The sequence below is a fragment of the Salvelinus alpinus genome, chromosome 9 (assembly GCF_045679555.1).
Source record: "Salvelinus alpinus chromosome 9, SLU_Salpinus.1, whole genome shotgun sequence".
In the NCBI taxonomy this organism is placed as follows: Eukaryota; Metazoa; Chordata; class Actinopteri; order Salmoniformes; family Salmonidae; genus Salvelinus; species Salvelinus alpinus.
In genome coordinates this window covers 72,679,685-72,702,063 of record NC_092094.1, presented here as the reverse complement: position 1 = coordinate 72,702,063, position 22,379 = coordinate 72,679,685, and the positions used below count along the sequence as shown (strand labels likewise).

Genomic DNA, 22,379 nt, shown 5'->3' with positions numbered 1-22,379 from the left:
CTGTTTACTTTTTATCCTTAACCAGAAACCATTATGAACTCTCTAACAGCAAAACAGGCCCAGAACCAGTCATTAAGGGATACAGGGCCTAATTGAACAACTTTCACTGCTCACTTCTGCTCATTAAATCACAGCTCTGCCTATGACCCTCTGTCAGACCGAGGCTAGAGCATCCTGGCTATGTCTTGTTAGCGGGGAGTAATGCTCCCATTGTTGTTGGGGTTGGCAGCTCTTTATTAGCCCCTGCACACAAAGCTTCTTCTGTTTTTGCTTACATCCTGTTTGTGCCAGTGGGGTAAGCAGTTTAGACATACATATACAAACACAGACGCGCACATACCTATACCTACGTAGAGCTTGTAAAATGATCTGGGCAGGAGTGGGTTTAGGCCTGGGGTCGTAAATATGTAAATACACGGCTGGGTTCCCACAGTAACAGTACAGAATCAAGTCTGAGCTCATATCGCTATCCAGGACACACACAGCTCATATCCTGTTTCCCTCCCACTAAATTATTCATCAGCCTGCCATGTCCCTGCCCTTGTTTCTCGCACAAGCAGCTTGTTCCTTTCAATTTACAGTGATCTTCAGAAAGTGTCATATGCGCTTGACTTATTCCACATTTTGTTGTTACAGTCTGAGTTCAAAATGGATTAAATGGGATATATTTTCTTACTCGTCTACACACAATACCCAATAATGACAAAGTGAGAAACATGTTTTAAATTTTTTGCACATTCATTGAAATTTAAATACAGATCTCATTTACATAAGTATTCACACCCCTGAGTCAATACTTTGTGGAAGCACCTTTGGCGACGGTTACAACTCCGAGTTTTTTTGGTTAAGTGTCTAAGAGCTTTGCACACCTGGATTTTACAATATTTGCCCATTCATTCTTTTAAAAATTCTTCAAGATGTTTAAGCCGATTTTAAGTCAAAACCGTAACTGTGCTTATAGCTCTATACCGTTTCTTTTTATCCCCCCAAAATCCTAATCCTTTCCGATGACAAGCATACCCATATCATGATGCAGCCACCACCATGCTTGAAAATATGAAGTAGTACTCAGTGATTGTGTTGGATTTTCCCCAGACATAATAATTTGTAGTCAAGACAAAAAGTTCATTTCTTTGCCAATTTTTTTTGCAGTGTTTTTTTGCAGCCTTGTTGCAAACAGGATGCATGTTTTAATCTGTATAGGCTTCCTTCTTTTCATTCTATCATTTAGTTTAGTATTGTGGAGTAACTACAATGTTGTTGATCCATCCTGAGTTCTCTCATATTACAACCATTAACCTCTGTAACTGTTTTAAAATCACCATTGGCCTCATGGTGAGATCACTGTGCAGTTTCCTTCCTTGCTGGCAACTGAGTTAGGAATGAATGCGGGAGACAGCGGAGCCTAGTTTTTTTGCCCATATCGTGGCAGTGTGGACATTATCTCAAATGCAGAAATTGATGGAAATGCAGCAAATTATTTTATGTTGAAGTTGAATTGAACAGTATAAAACAATCAGAATGGAGAAACACCAATTGAAATAATTTTGAAAATGTGTTGCCACCCTTGGGTCATGCACTACTCTTAAAGCAAATGTAGAACTTTTATTAATTAAAAAAATGTAAAATACCATGATATGATATTTTGGCCATATCACCCAGCACTACTGCTGCATTGGCATATAGGCTATTCATTCCATACACTCATTTCTTTAGCATCTAATGGATTACAGCGTATCAACGTGTCTATATGGCAGAGGCTGGTGATCTCACATTAGTTGACTTTTGACTTTTGCATTTTTATCATTTTAATAGAGTTTATGATTAACCACGTGCAATGATTTTGAAAAACGAAAATGTAATTATTCAAATGTTCCATAAAAATAATAACTAGCACACAGAATGGTATAAAAGGTTGGATAAATTGTAAGCTTCCCCAAACTTGATACGCACAGCTTTTGAAGTCTTTATAAAATAATTGCCTCCACGTTTCTGTGGTCAGATTTTGCCTATAGGCTACTTTGAAGCAAGGTAAGGCATGCCTCAAAATATGAGATAAAATATTCAGGTTTCACACAATTAAATACGTTTTTAAAATGCATGCTGCCTCTAGCTCACATTTGTGAAGTGCTGTTGCCTGCACTTGAATGGTGAATGGGAGGCACGCTTCAATTACCAGTTGAGAAATAAAAATAGTAGCTTTTTTTAATCGTGCACCAAAACTGTTAACATGCGATTGCATTGAGAATTGTTGAGCAATGAATGGACTTACAAAAACATGTTTTACTCCAGCAGCAACCAGCTGAGGAGCTGCAGGAGAAATCCTGCTCAAAATATGATGTGCGCGCGTCATAGTTTTGTTAGATAAATAAGATGCATGATGACTAAAGAAAATGCACACAGGCCAATTTAATTCCACTAAATTATGCAAATGAACGCATAGACCGATAATTATGACAGTCAAGTATTTCCATTGACTGGTATTTCCAACAATGAATAAAAATCATTATTTTGCATCATCCAAAGCCTAGTTAATAACTTCACCATGCTCAAAGGGATTATATTCAACGTCTGCTTTTTTTATTTTGACACATCTACCAATCGGTGCCCTTCTTTGCGAGGCATTGAAAAACCTCTGTGATCTTTGTGGTTAAGCCTGTGCTTGAAATTCACTACTCAATTAAGGGACCTTATTAGTGTTGAAAGCAGTTGACTCAAGACATTTCAGCTTTAAATGAATTCATTAAAAAAAAAATCCACAAACAAAATTACACTTTGACATAATGGGGTATTTTGTGTAGATTGATGAGGGGGGGACAATTTAATCAATTTTAGAATAAGGCTGTAACAACAAAATGTGGAAAAAGTGAAGGTCTGACTACTTTCCGAATGCACTGTATATATGTTAAAAAAATATATATAATATATATAATAAAACTGTGAACTCAGCAGGACCCTGTCTTTCAAAGATATTTCCTAAAAATCCAAATAACTTCACAGATCTTCATTGTAAAGGGTTTAAACACTGTTTACCATGCTTGTTCAATGAACCATAAACAATTAATGAACATGCACCTGTGGAACGGTCGTTAAGACACTAACAGCTTACAGACAGTAGGCAATTAAGGTCACAGTTAAGAACACTTACGACACTAAAGAGGTCTTTCTACTGACTCTGAAAAACACCAAAAGAAAGATGCCCAGGGTCCCTGCTCATCTGCGTGAACGTGCCTTAGGCATGCTGCAAGGAGGCATGAGGACTGCAGATGTGACCAGGGCAATAAGTTGCAATGTCCGAACTGTGAGACGCCTAAGACAGCGCTACAGGGAGACAGGACGGACAGTGGATCATCCTCGCAGTGGCAGACCACGTGTAACAACACCTGCACAGGATCGGTATATCCGAACATCACATCTGCGGGACAGGTACAGGATGGCAACAAAACTGCCCGAGTTACATCAGGAACGCACAATCCCTCCATCAGTGCTCTGACTGTCCGCAATAGGCTGAGAGAGGCTGGACTGAGGACTTGTAAGCCTGTTGTAAGGCAGGTCCTCACCAGACATCACCGGCAACAACGTTGCCTATGGGCACAAACCCACTGTCGCAGGACCAGACAGGACTGGCAAAAAGTTATCTTCACTAACGAGTCACAGTTATTTCTTACCAGGGGTGATGGTCGGATTCACGTTTATCGTCGAAGGAATGAGCGTTACACCGAGGCCTGTACCCTGGAGCGGGATTGATTTTGAGGTGGAGGGTCTGTCATGGTCTGGGGCAGTGTGTCACAGCATCATCGGACTGGGCTTCTTGTCATTGCAGGCAATCTCAACGCTGTGCGTTACAGGGAAGTCATCCTCCTCCCTCATGTGGTACCCTTCCTGCAGGCTCATCCTGACATGACCCTCCAGCATGACAACACCACCAGCCATACTGCTCGTTCTGTGCGTGACTTCGTGCAAGACAGGGATGTCTGTGTTCTGCCATGGCCAGCGACGAGCCCAGATCTCAATCCCATTGAGCACGTCTGGGACCTGTTGGATCGGAGGGTGAGGGCTTGGACCATTCTCCCCTGAAATGTCCGGGAACTTCCAGGTGCCTTGGTGGAAGAGTGGGGTAACATCTCACAGCAAGAACTGGCAAATCTGGTGCAGTCCATGAGGAGGAGATGCACTGCAGTACTTAATGCAGCTGGTGGCCACACCAGATACTGACTGTTACTTAAGATTTTGACCCCCCCTTTGTTCAGGGACACATTATTCCATTTCTGTTTGTCACATGTCTGTGGAACTTGTTCAGTTTATGTCTCATTTGTTGAATCTTATGTTCATACAAATATTTACACATGTTAAGTTTGCTGAAAATGAACGCAGTCGACAGTGAGAGGACATATATTTATGTTTCCTGTTCTTTCTTTTGTCTCAGATATAGGAGAGACATGTCAGAACAAACTGTAATCGTAGCAACTGACGGTGTAGACTGATTGGTGGTGGTGCTTGTGCTTCCTGTCACTCATAAGTTATGTAACAAGCTATGGTGACATGCTTGCCATGGACGTTTCCCAATTTCTTTGAATGTTCAAAATCATAGTGTAGGAACACTTTTAATGCCTCAAAGCATAAGATGATCCAACATTCAAAATGAGTCCTTTTTAGCTAGCCACATCAGTCAACTGTTTAGCTTTCTAGCACATTCAGTTATTTATTTGTAAACAATTAACAAGCTAATTGGATACCACATTTTACAGTGCCTTGCAAAATAATTCATCCCCCTTGGCACTTTTCCTATTTTGTTGCATTACCACCTGTATTTTAAATGGATTTTTATTTGGATTTCATGTAATGGACATACACAAAATAGTCCAAATTGGTGAAGTGAAATGAAAAAAAATATGAAGACCAAGGAGCTCTTCAAACAGGTCTGGGACAAAGTTGTGGAGAAGTACGGATCAGGGTTGGGTTCTAAAAAAATATCAGAAACTTTGAACATCCCGCGGAGCACCATTAAATCCATTATTAAAAAATGGAAAGAATATGGCACCACAACAAACCTGCCAAGAGAGTGCCGCCCACCAAAACTCACGGACCAGGCAAGGAGGGCATTAATCAGAGAGGCAACAAAGAGACCAAAGATAACCCTGAAGGAGCTGCAAAGCTCCACAGAGGAGATTGCAGTATCTGTCCGTTGGACCACTTTAAGCCACACACTCCACAGAGCTGGGCTTTACGGAAGAGTGGCCAGAAGAAAAGCCATTGTTTAAAGAAAAAAATAAGCAAATACATTTGGTGTTCACCAAAAAGCATGTGGGAGACTCCCCAAACATATGGAAGAAGGTACTCTGGTCAGATGAGACTAAATTTTGCTTTTCGGCCATCGAGAAAACGCTGTCTGGCACAAACCCGACACCTCTGATCACCCCGAGTACACTACCCCCACAGTGAAGCATGGTGGTGGCAGCATCATGCTTTAGGGATGTTTTTCATCGGCAGGGACTGGGAAACTGGTCAGAATTGAAGGAATGAGGGATGGCGCTAAATACAGGGAAACCTTTGATGGAAAGCTGCTTGTCTTCCAGAGATTTGAGACTGGGACGGAGATTCACCTTCCAACAGGACAATGACCCTAAGCACACTGCTAAAGCAACACTTGAGTGGTTTAAGGGAAAACATTTTAATGTCCTGGAATGGCCTAGTCAAAGCCCAGACCTCAATCCAATTGAGAATCTGTGGTATGACTTAAAAATTGCTGTACACCAGCGGAACCCATCCAACTTGAAGGAGCTGGAGGAGTTTTGCCTTGAAGAACGGGCAAAAATCCCAGTGGCTAGATGTGCCAATCTTATAGAGACATACCCCAAGAGACTTGCAGCTGTAATTGCTGCTAAAGGTGGCTCTACAAAGTATTGACTTACTTTGGGGGGGTGAATAGTTATGCACGCTCAAGTTCTGATTTTTTGTCTTATTTCTTGTTTGTTTCACACTAAAACATGTTTTGCATCTTCAAAGTGGTAGACATGTTGTGTAAATCAAATGATACAAACCCCCCAAAATACATTTTAATTCCAGGTTGTAAGGCAACAAAATAGGAAAAATATCCAAGGAGGGTGAAACTTCAAACTGCCAATGTGACCAAGGCTTAAGACTTAGCTAACTAACCACGCTGTTAGCTATATATATATATATATATACAGTGGGGAGAACAAGTATTTGATACACTGCCGATTTTGCAGGATTTCCTACTTACAAAGCATGTAGAGGTCTGTAATATTTATCATAGGTACACTTCAACTGTGAGAGACTGAACCTTTTTTTTAAATCCAGAAAATCGCATTGTATGATTTTTAAGTAATTAATTTGCATTTTATTGCATGACATAAGTATTTGATCACCTACCAACCAGTAAGAATTCCGGCTCTCACAGACCTGTTCGTTTTTCTTTAAGAAGCCCTCCTGTTCTCCACTCATTACCTGTATTAACTGCACCTGTTTGAACTCGTTATCTGTATAAAAGACACCTGTCCACACACTCAATCAAACAGACTCCAACCTCTCCACAATGGCCAAGACCAGAGAGCTGTGTAAGGACATCAGGGATAAAATTGTAGACCTGCACAAGGCTGGGATGGGCTACAGGACAATAGGCAAGCAGCTTGGTGAGAAGGTTGGCTGTTGGCGCAATTATTAGAAAATGGAAGAAGTTCAAGATGACGGTCAATCACCCTCGGTCTGGGGCTCCATGCAAGATCTCACCTCGTGGGGCATCAATGATCATGAGGAAGGTGAGGGATCAGCCCAGAACTACACGGCAGGACCTGGTCAATGACCTGAAGAGAGCTGGGACCACAGTCTCAAAGAAAACCATTAGTAACACACTACGCCGTCATGGATTAAAATCCTGCAGCGCACGCAAGGTCCCCCTGCTCAAGAAAGCACATATACATGCACGTCTGAAGTTTGCCAATGAACATCTGAATGATTCAGAGGACAACTGGGGGAAAGTGTTGTGGTCAGATGAGACCAAAATGGAGCTCTTTGGCATCAACTCAACTCGCCGTGTTTGGAGGAGGAGGAATGCTGCCTATGACCCCAAGAATACCATCCCCACCGTCAAACATGGAGGTGGAAACATTATGCTTTGGGGGTGTTTTTCTGCTAAGGGGACAGGACAACTTAACCGCATCAAAGGGACGATGGACGGGGCCATGTACCGTCAAATCTTGGGTGAGAACCTCCTTCCCTTAGCCAGGGCATTGAAAATGTGTCGTGGATGGGTATTCCAGCATGACAATGACCCAAACACACAGCCAAGGCAGCAAAGGAGTGGCTCAAGAAGAAGCACATTAATTAAGGTCCTGGAGTGGCCTAGCCAGTCTCCAGACCTTAATCCCATAGAAAATCTGTTGAGGGAGCTGAAGGTTCGAGTTGCCAAATGTCAGCCTCGAAACCTTAATGACTTGGAGAAGATCTGCAAAGAGGAGTGGGACAAAATACCTCCTGAGATGTGTGCAAACCTGGTGGCCAACTACAAGAAACGTCTGACCTCTGTGATTGCCAACAAGGGTTTTGCCACCAAGTACTAAGTCATGTTTTGCAGAGGGGTCAAATACTTATTTCCCTCATTAAAATGCAAATCAATTTGTAACATTTTTGACATGCGTTTTTCTGGATTTTTTTGTTATTCAGTCTCTCACTCTTCAAATAAACCTACCATTAAAATTATAGACTGATCATTTCTTTGTCAGTGGGCAGTGTCAGTGTTTAACACTTTTTTGGTTACTACGTGATTCCATATGTGTTATTTCATAGTTTTGATGTCTTCACTATTATTCTACAATGTAGAAAATAGTAAAAATAAAGAAAAACCCTTGAATGAGTAGGTGTTCTAAAACTTTTGACCGGTAGTGTATATCTATATATATCTCCTAAACTGAACTAGAACATGTTCAGGAGGCCCTTATGAGACATAAATAAATGGTCTGGCTCTTAGTATACCGCTACTGGTGGAGGACTTATCATTAAAATGTTTAGATTGTGTAAATGTTTATAACAGAAGTGCTTTTGATGTTGCAGACCTTTCTGGCTTCTATGAACCAAGTGTTCCCTGCTGAGGAGGATGTCAACAAACATATGGAGGACAACTGTAAGTTCACACATTACTTTTGTCTATCCTCAAGTTGGCTTGACTGGTATGGACTTTATGTTGGTGTATGTAACTTAATGTGCAGATGTTTTTAAAGACATGCTCCCGTACTTGGGTTAGAGGTGTCAATGTGTAGTTCATACAGTGGTTGCTCCCCTAAAAGTTTTGCGATAATGCTGCATGACTTAGAGGTAATTTGTGGTTTAGTACGGTCCCCTGCGTCACCACTTCATTGCTCCATACCAGCACAAGGGGGAGTTAGAGCACTGATTATGCTTTCGGGTCCTACTGTGTCTCTGACAATGAATGGGTGACATAAACCTAAATAGAAACTATAAATTGTGCATGACTTCAGTCATGCACAAGTGTAACTGTTGTTACACTTGTTGTTAACTGTTGTTACACTAAGGTTGTTACACTAAGGTTTTTATTCTTATATTTTGTTAGGATTATTTTGCTCTTACTGTAGCCCACTCCTGGCCGGTCACGTTATCTATTTGTGACATTGTGGTTACAATAAAGAATGTAAACAAGATGCTGTGTTTTTATTTACAGTAGTGGTGGACAGCTGGTGGCATTTTGAAAACAGGTTTTCAAACCCTTGTGGCCCGACTTAGTAGGACAATATACGCTTTATAGCCTGGCTACTGTAGGTGTGAACATCCACCTGCCTGCAATGTATTCAATGATTAAGTACTCTGAAGTGTTACATTTCTAACTCAAAACAGCAGTACAGTATTTCTTCATCAATATCTTTATGCTTTAGTTAATATAATTATGATAAAAATACTCTTTCAAAATGCAGATGTTTATTTAGTTATGGATCCATAACAAATTACTATGGGAATAAATATCACTGAATTACAGAAATATTGGAACAAAATTGTCTAATGAAAGTAAACAAATGGTTGCTTACTGGAAAATACTATTTTAAACACACAAAGTCACGTTGTGCAGCGCCATTATATATATTAGCAGGTAGCTGGACAATAGACTTGCCTAGAAGGAGGGTAGGGGAGAATTCTATCGTCAAATGTATTTCTAAGTTAGGTTGGCTGTATCACAACCGGCTGTGATCGGTTGCAATTTCAGTTTAATTCTCCAGAAAAGACAAAACAAATAATACAACAAAAACTATTATTATGTATCACATCCGACCGTGATTGGGAGGCACATAGGGCGGTGCACAATTGGCCCAGCGGTTCTCTCCCTCTTAAAACAGAAATAAATGTTTTGGCCTTTACAAATATTATTTTTGTATTTATTCAGATTACAATCGCTCACTTTCGTTTTTTTGAATTCGAAATAACCTCCAAAATATCGTTATATATTATCAAGTTGATGGCACAGTCATATAGTCCGGCACCTACATAAAGCTGAGTGACTCACTCATTCATGGCTTTGGATCAAAATAAATAAGTACCAACATTCTTTCTGATAGTCTTTAATAAAGAAATGTTTTGGTTATCCTGAGATTTTTATTTTCACTGAGTCTCTGTTTTGGTACTGGTTAGACTACAATTATACAATTAGGGTGTAGAAATGTTATGCTCTTAGTGTAACCTTTATTTAACTAGGCAAGTCAGTTAAGAACAAATTCTTATTTACAAGGACACCCTACTCCTTCCTCCCAGTTGGGGAATTGAACCCCTGTCAACCGCGTGCCCGCACAACACAGGGATTCTTTAGCTAAAAGCTACTGTATCCTACTCCCAACTGTCATGTTGTACAGCACCATATTTTCCTTTCCATCCTAACAGAAACCCAGAGGGTTTTTAGTTTTTCTTGGATTAGAAACCCCATAATATTAAGCAAATTAATGAAGCAAAATTTCTTAAAATCAGTCCCATATACTATGTTCTTACAAAAAAAGTTTTACATTTTCTAGTACAGCTGCTATTGAAGGCTATCAAATGCTTCTCAAAGATGCCCTCTGGTGATCAAACTAGCACTAACTAGCATTAATGGTACCAGTGGTTGGCACTTAAATAACGTGCAGTAGAATTCTGCGGCACCATGCAGGCTGTGCCGCCATGCAAGCTCCACATACAGTATCTGCACATATGTGACGTAGTAAGCAGTTTTTGGGGACCACGTCTGGCTCGTGAGTGCTACTTTCATAACTACTGGCTAAAAAGTATTCAAAAGTACCGGAGAATCTCTTTAAAGGATGCTTTCTCACAAGTGACTGTTTTTCTCTTTCAGGTTCTCTTATGTACCTGAATGAAGGCACACTCTTAAACAACGTCAGAGTGCGGTATAGTAAAGACAAGATTTATGTAAGATGTCCTCATCTCATTACAAATCAAATGTAGATTAATCCTAGGCCTTTAAGATAGACCATTCTCTTCCTGTAAGAAACATCTGTTGGTCATAGGCCTAGTTGTGAAATTCAGATGCTCTAGCTCTCGGGTGTCAAACTCATTCCACGGTGGGCCGAGTGTCTGTGGATGTTTGTTTTTTTCCTTTCAATTAAGCCCTAGACAACCAGGTGAGGGGAGTTCTTTACTAATTAGTGACCTTCATTTCTCAATCAAGTACAAGGGACGAGTGAAAACCCGCAGACACTCGGCCCTCCATGAAATGAGTTTGGCCACGTGTGCTCTAGCTCATGTGATGATTAAAAATGTGACTTTTTGCTACACAGACTTGTGTGGCCAACATCTTGATTGCGGTGAACCCTTACTATGACATACCCAAACTGTACACTCCAGAGACCATCAAGTCTTATCAGGGCCGGTCCCTAGGCACTCTACCACCTCACGTCTACGCTATCGGTGAGGGCAGACATCTCTATTACATCAGTGGCTGCTATACTGCCTGGTTACTGGTCATAAATGCAGTGTGTTTAAATGTAAAGCAATGGCTACATTTGACATACATTTGAATAAAGCCTAGGACTATGTCATGTGAAAGTGTTGCCAAAGCATCAGATCATTACTTGATTGATTGTGTTTTTTTTGGCTTTCTGTCTTTCAGCGGACAAGGCTTACCGGGACATGAGGGTGCTGAAGATGAGCCAGTCTATCATAGTGTCTGGAGAATCTGGGGCCGGGAAGACAGAAAACACAAAGTTTGTCCTCAGGTCTGGCCTAAAATACTACTGACTACTATGATCTTGTTAGTTACTACAGACAACCTTTAAAATATTAAAGATAGACTGAGCGAGATAACATTGCACGACGTAAACAATGTGTCAATTTCCGCAACAATTAAGAGTGTTGTAGCGCAAGACTAAACTTCTCTGCTGTTTTGGTCCTGTAGCTATCATGCTGAAGCAGTATGAAGCGTACCCTTGCATGTGCACAGTAACTGTGTCTCAAAAGGCTGTTATTAGCCATTTTGAACAGTCAGTAGGCTATTAAATTCAGTTTTCCTGGTTTTGTTTTTCCAGGATTTCGTTTTTTTTCAGGTTTTCGCAAGTCCACATCAATGCTTAAACCACATTAGGAGACCGATTTTTTTTTTTTTACTGGTAGATATAAGTTAAGAAGTATTTCCTAGTACCTACCATACCGCTGTTGTTATGCTGTGAGCTCTTTCACACGACAACCAGTTGAGAGCTGTGCACTCTTGCCCAACAGATTTTCCGCTCAAAATAGGCAATGTGTGCTGTGCGCTCGTGATAAATAATCTACATACCTAATAGCTTTAGGAATTTCTTTATTTGTTTTATCAATTATTATATAGCCTAGATTGAAAATAGCATTATTACAATATTTGTATCAGTGGAACAAGTGGGCCACTGACGTGGATGATTGACAGACCCACAGGGTTTCCTCAACCTCCCTGGGCCAGCGGGCAGCCCTGTATGTCGAGCCCTGATGTTGTGTAATGACGTTGGTCGTCAGTGCATAAGCCATGTTTTCTGTAATTTCACAGATCTCCAAAGTAGGGATGTCAAACAGTATATCTTTTTTTATGGAGTTAATCACAGGATTTGCTTACTAATCACAATTCAACGCATATTATGAATTTGCTCAAATTGAGCTGTAATTTAAGTATTACAAGAATATTGACGTTAGCAAAATCAGGTAAATTGATAAACGCACACATTCTTTACCCTCGACGTCAACTTGTTTTGACATCGCATTGTTTTTAGCTGTATAGATTATGTATTTTGGATGTTTTCAGTGTATTTTGAACGCTTTCAGACAATGCGATAAATCATGATGAAAAAATGTGTCCCCTCAATTACAAAAAGTTAACTTGAGTTAATAGCCCTAGTCCAAAGATTAACGTCATATACTGTAGCATCATTGCTATTCTTCATCCTATAGATATTTAACAACATCATACGGAACGGGGCAAGATATTGATGAGAGAATTGTTCAAGGTAGGATTTAACAAATAACTTCACCAATAACTTCCAAATCGTTCTTTGGCCATCCAAAGTGGAAGAGATCCCAATACTTATTTTGTGCATGTACATTTCAGCAAACCCCCTGCTTGAGGCCTTTGGAAACGCCAAGACAGTCAGAAATAACAACAGCAGTCGTTTTGGGAAGTTTGTGGAAATCCACTTCAATGAAAAGGTTAGCCATCATTTTCTGTGGCTAATGCAATTTCAGCCTAAAAAGGAATTTCTGTATTTTGGTAAATTTCATTGTTGCTTCATTGGCCCACATTGTGTGTGTGTGTGTGTGTGTGTGTGTGTGTGTGTGTGTGTGTGTGTGTGTGTGTGTGTGTGTGTGTGTGTGTGTGTGTGTGTGTGTGTGTGTGTGTGTGTGTGTGTGTGTGTGTGTGTGTGTGTGTGTGTGTGTGTGTGTGTGTGTGTGTGTGTGACAGAATAAAGTGGTGGGTGGCTTCGTGTCCCACTACCTGCTGGAGAAGTCAAGGATTTGCATGCAGAGTAAAGAGGAGAGGAACTACCACATCTTCTACAGGCTATGTGCCGGAGCCTCCGAGGACATCAGACAGAGGCTGCACCTTGACTCCCCTGACAGCTTCAGGGTCAGTGGTACACACACACACTATGCATACACAAGCGGGCATACTGCACAATCTAGAGGGTGACCTGTGTATTACTGTGGAGGGTAACTAGAGAGCATCTTTCGATACCAGGTTGAGAGGAAAGAATGCTGCAAATAGCACTCGCGTGTGAACTCCCTGTTCCCTATGCCTGACTGGGTTCTTTGCGAGAGAGATATCCTGTGTTCCTCTCCCTACCTAATAAAGCAACACACATCCTCCTGGCAAATTCTTCCACCATGATGCAAATTGTGTCAATTGGAAAATTCTATTGTATCGTTGGTGAAAATGTTCCAGTGTGTTCTGTTTTAGTCTGACATTTTCCACCAACATTTTTCCCTTTTGACATAATCTTGCTGCCAAGTGGTGTGAAAGTAGTCATAGACAACAATGAGGCTTTCGATTATGTCCACAACTGAACCAGATTTGTGCATACCTCTGTTCATAAATGTAAATATATTCTCTATATGACCACTAGATGTCATGTGTGTTATATATAATATACAAAACCCTCTAATTTATATTTTAAAGTGGAGAGATTCTGCACACCTACTTAGTATTTGTTTTTCATTTCTCAGTTTCAGCTGTGCCCCCAGTGAAACTAAACTCACCTTTGTGAACTTGGGATTTGTAATGTAATCATAATTACAATCAGTTTTCTAGAGCCTACACCCACACTAAAGGTGTTAGGGGATTACCTAAATTAGTTGGTTCATTTCACCTGCGCTCTAAACAACACTATAATAACACTAATATAATAATATGCCATTTAGCAGACGCTTTTATCCAAATCGACTTAGTCATGCGTACATACTTTTTATTGAAATATATTTAACCCTTTACACTCGTACCCGTATACGGGTTGAAAATGGCAGATTTGGACACTGATAAGCGCCTAAATTGGAACGCAGTGGCTGTACAGTAATGTGCTATACATGACGTCAGAGCTCAGGGTCTACGCTTCACAGCTCTGTGTGGGTTTTGACTGACAGCCGTTCTGAACTTGAGCACCGCTTGTGACAAGAAGTTGCCCCCATCCCTCCCACTGTAAGTTACGAGGACTCTGTATTTTGAAAGATGACGTGATGATTATAATAATTAGAACTTTGATGTTTTACAAGCAAGCCAAGCACCTGTGAGTCCAAATGTGCACTTCATATTTCCATATCGTAAAACTCACATAGTATACAGTGACAACATTTATGATCAATATTTTTGATGTACAGTTACAAGATGACATGGCATAATACCCTGGGTTGTCCTAATCAGAATGAGCCTTGGTTTGTTGTATTGTGAAGAAAATTGGCAACGGACCACACATCTGAATGCACTCCATTCTATGCGAACAAAAATTACAATCTGTTTCTCTGAATTACCTTTTGAAAGCCTAACACTATAAGATTGTATTTTTTAATTTAGCTAGTCGTGTTTAGTCAAATAATTTCCCCATAATCTCCAAACTGTTCCCTTTTAATTACCACGATGGTTATGCATATTCTTTCGATATTTCTTCTGTAAGAAATATTTCAATTTAGCCCTATCCATATAGGCCAAGGGTGTTAAATGGAATGTTATTGAGACCCAGGCCTATTTTTCAAGGGAGCCCTGCACACAGTCATACAAATTAGAGTTAGAGTTCTGGAGATCATTCCACAAGGAAGGTGCAAAAAAAACTAAACACACATTTACCTTGGTGGACATTGGTGGAGGTTTATGGTAGAGAAATTAACATTAAATTATCTGGCAACTGCTCTGGTATGACATTCTTGCAATCAGCATGCCAATTGAACGCTCCCTCAACTTAAGACATCTGTGGTATTGTGTTGCGGCAACTCCTTTACAGTGGTACCTAGTGACTTGGATCTACAGTTGCGCTCAGCTCAACACTGGGGTAGCTTTTGAGTAAGTTTGAGGGGTCATTGTAGCACATGGCAATGTGTGAAACTTACTCCTCAGCCTGAAGTGCCCCCACTTGCACCAGCAAATAGCGAGCTTTTCATTTTGCGGTGACTAGTAAGACCTAGACACCTAATAGTCACAATGAAGAGAGTAGGAAGTCACCTGTCAAAATAATTATCTGAAACAGTGTTCCATCACGGCAGCAGAGCCATAGTAGTTGAGGAAAAAATGTGACAAAAAATGTCATATTTACCATTGACAACAAGTTAAATGCAGTCCTCAATGGAGGAGTCTGAACAGCAGACACAGAAGCTGGCGGAGCTGTAGGTCCACTGGTAGATAACTCGTTAAAATATAGGGAGGGGGGGGGAATACAGAGACAACACTAGAGTATGGAATCTAATTTCAGTAAATCAGAAGAGAGTACATGTTGTTTTAGCCTGTAAGCTTTATTAATTTGACCTCCTGGGGAGAAATCCACAGACCCTTCTCTGAAGCCCCCCGAGCAAAGCTGTCTACGGACCTGCATTGGACAATTCTCTCTGTAATGATACTTAAGGAAGCTTGTTTTAGGAAGCCCCCTGCTGGTGACTTTCCATATCAAAGCACTCTCAAACAGCTCAGCCGAAACCTGTAGTCAAGGGTTGATGAACCCTGGCTCTCTGGAACTTTCCTCAACCTGTTATGATTGGTAGACAAGGTCACAACTTGGGACTTTGACACTGTATACACTCTCTTTGTTACAATATGCCATGACAATTTTAATTGCCAAATATTATAATAAAGTTACTGTTCATTAGTAGTAAAGGCTTACATTTAATGACCGGCATTTCTAGTAACACAGTATGTTTTCTACATGAACACAAAGTTCATATGTCTTTGCATGTTTTGCCATTATCTGTTGTCATAATACATACCTTCTGAAAGAGGTCATGCCATCTCTTCTGCCTCGGAGCTGGCCTGTTGCCCGATCGGCAGGCCAAACCCCTGTGGTGGCAAATGTCCCCAAGCAGGACATCAACTCCTTTATGGGGCTTTTTAAATGTCTGAAACCAACATGATGAGTGTGTCACACTACCGCAAGAACAATTAGCAATACATAGCAAACCTAATGTAAACAAGGCTATCAGTCAGCCCACAAGAATACATGGTGGTGTTGCGAAATTTGTCAGTATTCAAGCAAGTAGGCCAATCAAGTATCATGGCAAATTAGTCAACTTAGGCTATATCAGGGAGGCTATATCATGGACTGACTGATTTTACATAGGTAATGTTAGCTATGGCTAGAGACGTTTATAACCATAGTTTGTCCCCTGGATATCAAAGCATTGACATCAAAGCATTATCTAACTTACCTGGCATAATAATATAGCTACCTAGCTAGCTAGTCAAGAGAAAATGAGGTGACGCTAACTCTGAAAGCTCCCCCCATTTGAAAAATAATGCTACTGTAACATTACCAAATGATATACATGACCATACTGTAAGCTCTTTTCTAGATAGCTAATGAACTTAGCTAGCTGAATAGTATTTACTAAAATGGACTAACTTAACCTTGGTAACAGTAGCAGATTGCATTATATTTTAGATATAACCAACTTTGATAGTTCTTACTAACCTATGAAAATGAATGCTAGAGCTACTGTAACTTTACTGTACCATTACCATGCTAGCTAGCTTGCCACGCAGCTAAGTTAAGCAACAACTCTTGATAGCCACAAGTTAGCGGTTGATATTTAAAATCTGCTGTCTGAAAACAAGTTGGCTCTGGTTAATATTTATGGGGACAACAAATGTTAGTGTCTTAACGACCGTTCCACAGGTGCATGTTCATTAATTGTTTATGGTTCATTGAACAAGCATGGGAAACGGTGTTTAAACCCTTTACAATGAAGATCTATGAAGTTATTTGGATTTTTACGAATTATCTTTGAAAGACAGGGTCCTACAAAAGGGACGTTTCTTTTTTTGCTGAGTTTACAATGCAATTAAAGCCAAGTGAACTGTGAAGCCATGGATATTAGATACTTCATCTTTGAACATGACAAAAAACAATGCCACTGTTCTTGCATGCATTGTTATCCTACAACATTTATTAATAACAAATATACTTGCTTGGGGTAAGATACTGTATTCTCAGGACCAAACGTAAGAAAAATGGGTTTTGTCCCTAAGGCATTCACTTTGCACAATCCACTTTTGGTCTCTTGTCCGATAAGCCACTTGTCCCAAATTGTGGTCCGTCTCATTCTAATCAAATGTTATGCCAATGTCTCTGTCACTCAATTATAAACATATCCAACATAGTTTAGCTTATAGCTTGTGTCTACAGATGTCATTTCTGGAATGCTAATTGTTTGTGTATGCTCTCCTTTGTCCCTCATAGTATTTGAATCGAGGATGCACCAGATACTTTGCCAGCAAGGACACAGACAAACAGATCATGCAGAATCGCAAGAGTCCTGAGGTACTGTACCTTTCAGCTTATTGTCTTCTACCTCTCTTCAATGTAGAAAATAGTAAACAAATAAATAACCCTGGAATGAGTAGGTGTGTCCAAACTTTTGACTGGTACTAATATGTATATATATATATATCTTTAATTTTTACTTTTACCCCTTTTTCGTGATATCCAATTGGTAGTTGCAGTCTTGTCCCATCGCTGCAACTCCCGTACGGACTTGGGAGAGGCGAAGGTCGAGAGCTATGCGTCCCCTGAAATACGCCCTGCCAAGCCGCACTGCTTCTTGCTTTACCCGGAAGCCAGCCGCACCAATGTGCCGGAGGAAACACCGTACAACTGGCGACCGAAGTCAGCGTGCGGCCCGCCACAGGAGTTGCTAGTGCGCGATGGGACAAGGACATCCCGGCCGGCCAAACCCTCCCCTAACCCGGACGATGCTGGTACAATTGTGCACCGCCTCATGGGTCTCCCGGTTGAGGCCGGCCTAGATAGAACCCAAGTCTGTAGTGACGCCTCTAGCACTGAGATGCAGTGCCTTAGACCGATGCGCCACTCGGGAGGCTCTAAGACAAGATGTTTTAATGGAAAACTGTGCTACTCTAGTGAAAGGAGGATAAACTACACTGATTCCAGCAAAGAAATGTGCCTAGGCTCTGAAGACTGAGCTGCCTCATGCTAGCCAGCTGAAAAACAACAACATAGGACACATTTTCAATGTTTTGGTATTTAGCTATGTTTTTGTCGATTGTAGGACTGTAGCCACAGAATTCTACATCCGTGAAAGGCTAATATCGGCGATAACATCGGTCACCCGATAAATCGGTCGGGATCTAGTCATAGTATCGATATTAGTATTTTTGAGGCATCATTTCCAACATTTTTTTCCAACATTAGGACTGTTTTCTTCAAGATATGTATGTCTTTTTTTTTTTGCTTCCTTCCGAAAGTATCTAAAATGTATTGTGAAGCTCAATAGTCACTTATAGATGATTAGAACATGATGCGTGAAAAATTATAATATAGGTACCATGACTTGGGATTTGTAACACAAATTCTAAAACGTTAGCATTTGGAAATTGTGCCAGGGAAACTAAACCAAAGCTTGGATTGCTGTAATACCTTGTCCATAGTTTGATTACAGGGTAAGGAAACCAATAATTTTGTCATTTCTGTGAACTATCTTGAGTCTAGCTGTTTAAAAATAAACTGGCTATTTTCCCTTCTCTCTCCATTCGATAGGCTACGAATATAACTATGGGCTTTCATCATTTTATGCATGCATGGCTTTCTCCCGATTTAAACAAGGAATTAATTGGAGTTCCTTCTCAAAAAGTTGTTTTGAAAGCCTAAAAACGTACGGTAGCCAGGGGACTAATAACGACAGAGAAGAAACAATATCTATAGCTTATTGAACAATCTAATGACAAGTTTAATCAAGTTTAAGTTAAATAAGAAAGAAATTATCCAAGTGGGGCTGGAAAAATCACTCCATGCGAGGTTGAAAAGCAATTGGCCAATCCTCCTACTAGACCTATCATAAATGCTTTTAAGGGAAATTCTGCCACTTTTCAACCTCATTATCTCCAGCACCATACCAGTGTCCACATATATGAAAACGGAGCGTGGTTAACAAGATAAGAAGAAAGCTGAAGCTGAAAAATGCTTCTCTGTGTGATCAGGGTAGGATTAAAGGAAGAAAAACACAGATTTTCAAAACTTGCAACGAGTTTCTAGCCAGAGGGAGGTTATTTTCTTGCTCCCCACGTCACCACTAATCTCATAGCATTTGAAAATCACTGTTTTTAAAATGTTTTTTTTATTTATTTTTTATCGGGTATAACTTTCTTTGTAAAAATGCGCCGTTTTCACATACAGTGCATTTGGAAAGTATTCAGACCTCTTGACTTTTTCCACATTTTGTTACGTTACAGCCTTCTAAAATTGAGTAAGTTAGTTTTTTCCCCCTCAATCTACACGCAATACTCCATAATGACAAAGCAAAAACAGGTTTTTAGAAATCACATTTACATAAGTATTCAGACCCTTTACTTAGTATTTTGTTGAAGCACCCTTGGCAGCGATTACAGCCTTGAGTCTTTTTGGGTATGACGCTACAAGCTTGGCACACCTGTATTTGGGGAGTTTCTCCCATTCTTCTCTGCAGATCTTCTTAAGCTCTGTAAGGTTGAATGGGGAGTGTCGCTGCCCAGCTATTTCCAGGTCTCTCCAGAGATGTTAGATCGGGTTCAAGTCCAGGCTCTGGCTGGGCCACTCAATGACATTCAGAGACTTGTCCCGAAGCCACTCCTGCGTTGTCTTGGCTGTGTGCATAGGGTCGTTGTCCTGTTGGAAGGTGAACCTTTTCCCCAGTCTGAGGTCCTCATTGCTCTGGAGCAGGTTTTCTTCAAGGATCTCTTTGGACTTCCCCCAATTGGAGTAAACTAATAAACAATAACACTTAGGCTTCTACCTTCAGTTTATACATCTTATACACATTTTACAGACACAATCTATTTTACAATAGTTATATTTTGTTTGTTTTTAGTCCTTCCTCTATTTCTGATATCCATCCAGTTTGATTTCAATTTTTAACTGTGCTATTTCTGAACCTATATACATTTTACAGACCCCGTATGTTTTACATTGGTTATCTTGTTATTAATTCCACCCTTCAGCTCCATTCAACCCCTCCCATCTATCGCTTAACACCATCCATTTTGGATGTGATGATTCACAAAAGTACTGAATCTTTCTATTCTCATAGCTTCTACAGATTGTAAATTAAAGATTTTTTTTTCTGAAATATTTACTATATTATTGATTGATTGACTATGGCTTTTCAAATCACCCAGTATTGCTATCTGCAGCGTTAGTTCTAGGCAAATGTTGCAATTCTTCAGCTATTCCTGGACCGGTGACCAAAAACGTGCTACATATGGACAATACCAAAATAAATGATCTAATGACTCTGCCTCCTCACAGCAAAATCTGCAGAGCTGGGAAGATTGTATCCCCATATATATAACATTCTATTGGTTGCAAGAATTTTGTATATAAATTTAAAGTTTTGAATCCGGCGTTGTTTTGCGTATCAATTCATAAACCATGTGCCATGGAATGGGTACATCGAAAATCTCTAACCAACTATTTAGCAATTTATATGGCACAGCTGTCAGTTTTTTGGTCCTTAAATTAAATTGGTATATGTTTTTATTTATCACACTTTTCTTTAACCATTTATGTTCTTTAATGCACGGCCGACATACAAGTTCCTTACTTTTTTCCCCTTCTACTTGCTTCTTCCATTTCTGTGGTAACGCTGCAATTAGTTGGTTGTAATTTTGGGTAGAGCAGACATTTCCATATGTAACTCCACCAGTCCTATTTATGATATCATTCACTAAAATTATACCTTTTTTTAAATTTCTTCTGAAAATATTTTTTTTATCAATTAGTATATTTGAGTTTAACCACAATATTTGTTGTATTATTTGTTCTGTTTTTTCAGGTGGATTAAACTGAAATTGCAATCTCTTTGGACTTTGCTCCATTCATCTTTCCCTCGATCCTGACTAGTCTCACAGTCCCTGCCACTCAAAAACATCCCCACAGCATCATGCTGCCACCACCATGCTTCACCTTAGGGATGGGGTCAGGTTTCCTCTAGACTTAATGCTTGGCATTCAGGGAATCATCAGACCAGAGAATCTTGTTTCTCATGGTCTGAGAGTCCTTTAGGTGCCTTTTGTCAAACCAAGTGGGCTGCCATGTGCCTTTTACCGAGGAGTGGCTTTCATTTGGCCACTCTACCATAAATGCCTGATTGGTGGAGTGCTGCAGAGATGGTTGTCCTTCTGGAAGGTTCTCCCATCTCCACAGAGGAACTATGGAGCTCTTTTAGAGTTACCATCGGGTTTTTGGTCACCGCTCTGACCAAGGCCCTTCTCCCCCAATTGCTCAGTTTGGCCGGGCGGCCAGCTCTAGAAAGTGTCTTGGTGGTTCCAAACTTCTTCCATTTAAGAATGATGGAGGACACTGCGTTCTTGGGAACCTTCAATGCTGCAGAAATGTTTTGGTACCGTTCCCCAGATCTGTGCCTCAACACAATCCTGTCTCGGAGCTCTACGGACAATTCCTTCAACCTCGTGGCTTGTTTTTTGCTCTGACATGCACTGTCAACTGTGTGACCTTATAGACAGGTGCCTTTCTAAATCATGTCCAATCAATTGAATTTACCACAGGTAGACTCCAATCAAGTTGTAGAAACATCTCAAGGATGATCAATGGAAACAGGATGCACCTGAGCTCAATTTCGAGTCTCATAGCTTAGTCGTTATGCTGAATTGTGTTTAGATTGATGAGGGGGAAAATGTATTTAATCCATTTTAGAATAAGGCTGTAATGTAACAAAATGTGGAAAAAGTCCAGGGGTCTGAATACTTTCTGAATGTACTGTATGTAGACACTGGTATTGTACTGGATATGATGAAAATAAGGTTAAAAAGTGGTGGAATTGCCCAAGTTATGTACTGGATATTCATAACAGTATATTTCCCAAATATTCAAATATCCTAAGAAGTTGTTGGCGCTTTCAAAAAGAACAAGAATGAAAGTCTTAGTCTATAGGCATATTCTCAATCATAGCTTTATGAGAGATTGAACAAACAATATTAAGATAGGAGGATGCAAATAAAGCAGGTATTATCTAGTTCTGAAGACGGTCTAGACTTTTCTTCGATCTAGCCCTTGATTTATAGCCTAACTTTCGCATGCGCCGTCATGTGTGTGCCGCATTGACACAGACAGACACACACAAACCTCTTCCATGCTGAAGCTTCACCAGAAAGGAATATTAAAAAAGATTTGCCTGCACTTAGCCTCTGCCCAGGCTTTCAACATTATCTT

The 22,379-nt window shown here is 40.3% G+C and overlaps 1 protein-coding gene across 3 annotated transcripts in view; it reads left to right on the top strand.

Moving 5' to 3' along the window:
* LOC139530593 (unconventional myosin-VI-like) overlaps nucleotides 1-22,379 on the top strand; it is a 79,327-nt gene that overhangs the window by 13,078 nt on the left and 43,870 nt on the right. For all 3 annotated transcript variants that reach the window (XM_071327133.1, XM_071327132.1, XM_071327135.1), the window contains exons 3-10: nucleotides 8,071-8,140; nucleotides 10,346-10,419; nucleotides 10,788-10,917; nucleotides 11,120-11,225; nucleotides 12,421-12,476; nucleotides 12,578-12,675; nucleotides 12,929-13,093; nucleotides 17,397-17,477. In XM_071327133.1, the coding sequence (XP_071183234.1) occupies nucleotides 8,071-8,140; nucleotides 10,346-10,419; nucleotides 10,788-10,917; nucleotides 11,120-11,225; nucleotides 12,421-12,476; nucleotides 12,578-12,675; nucleotides 12,929-13,093; nucleotides 17,397-17,477 (780 nt within the window). The remainder of the gene's footprint in view (nucleotides 1-8,070; nucleotides 8,141-10,345; nucleotides 10,420-10,787; nucleotides 10,918-11,119; nucleotides 11,226-12,420; nucleotides 12,477-12,577; nucleotides 12,676-12,928; nucleotides 13,094-17,396; nucleotides 17,478-22,379) is intronic.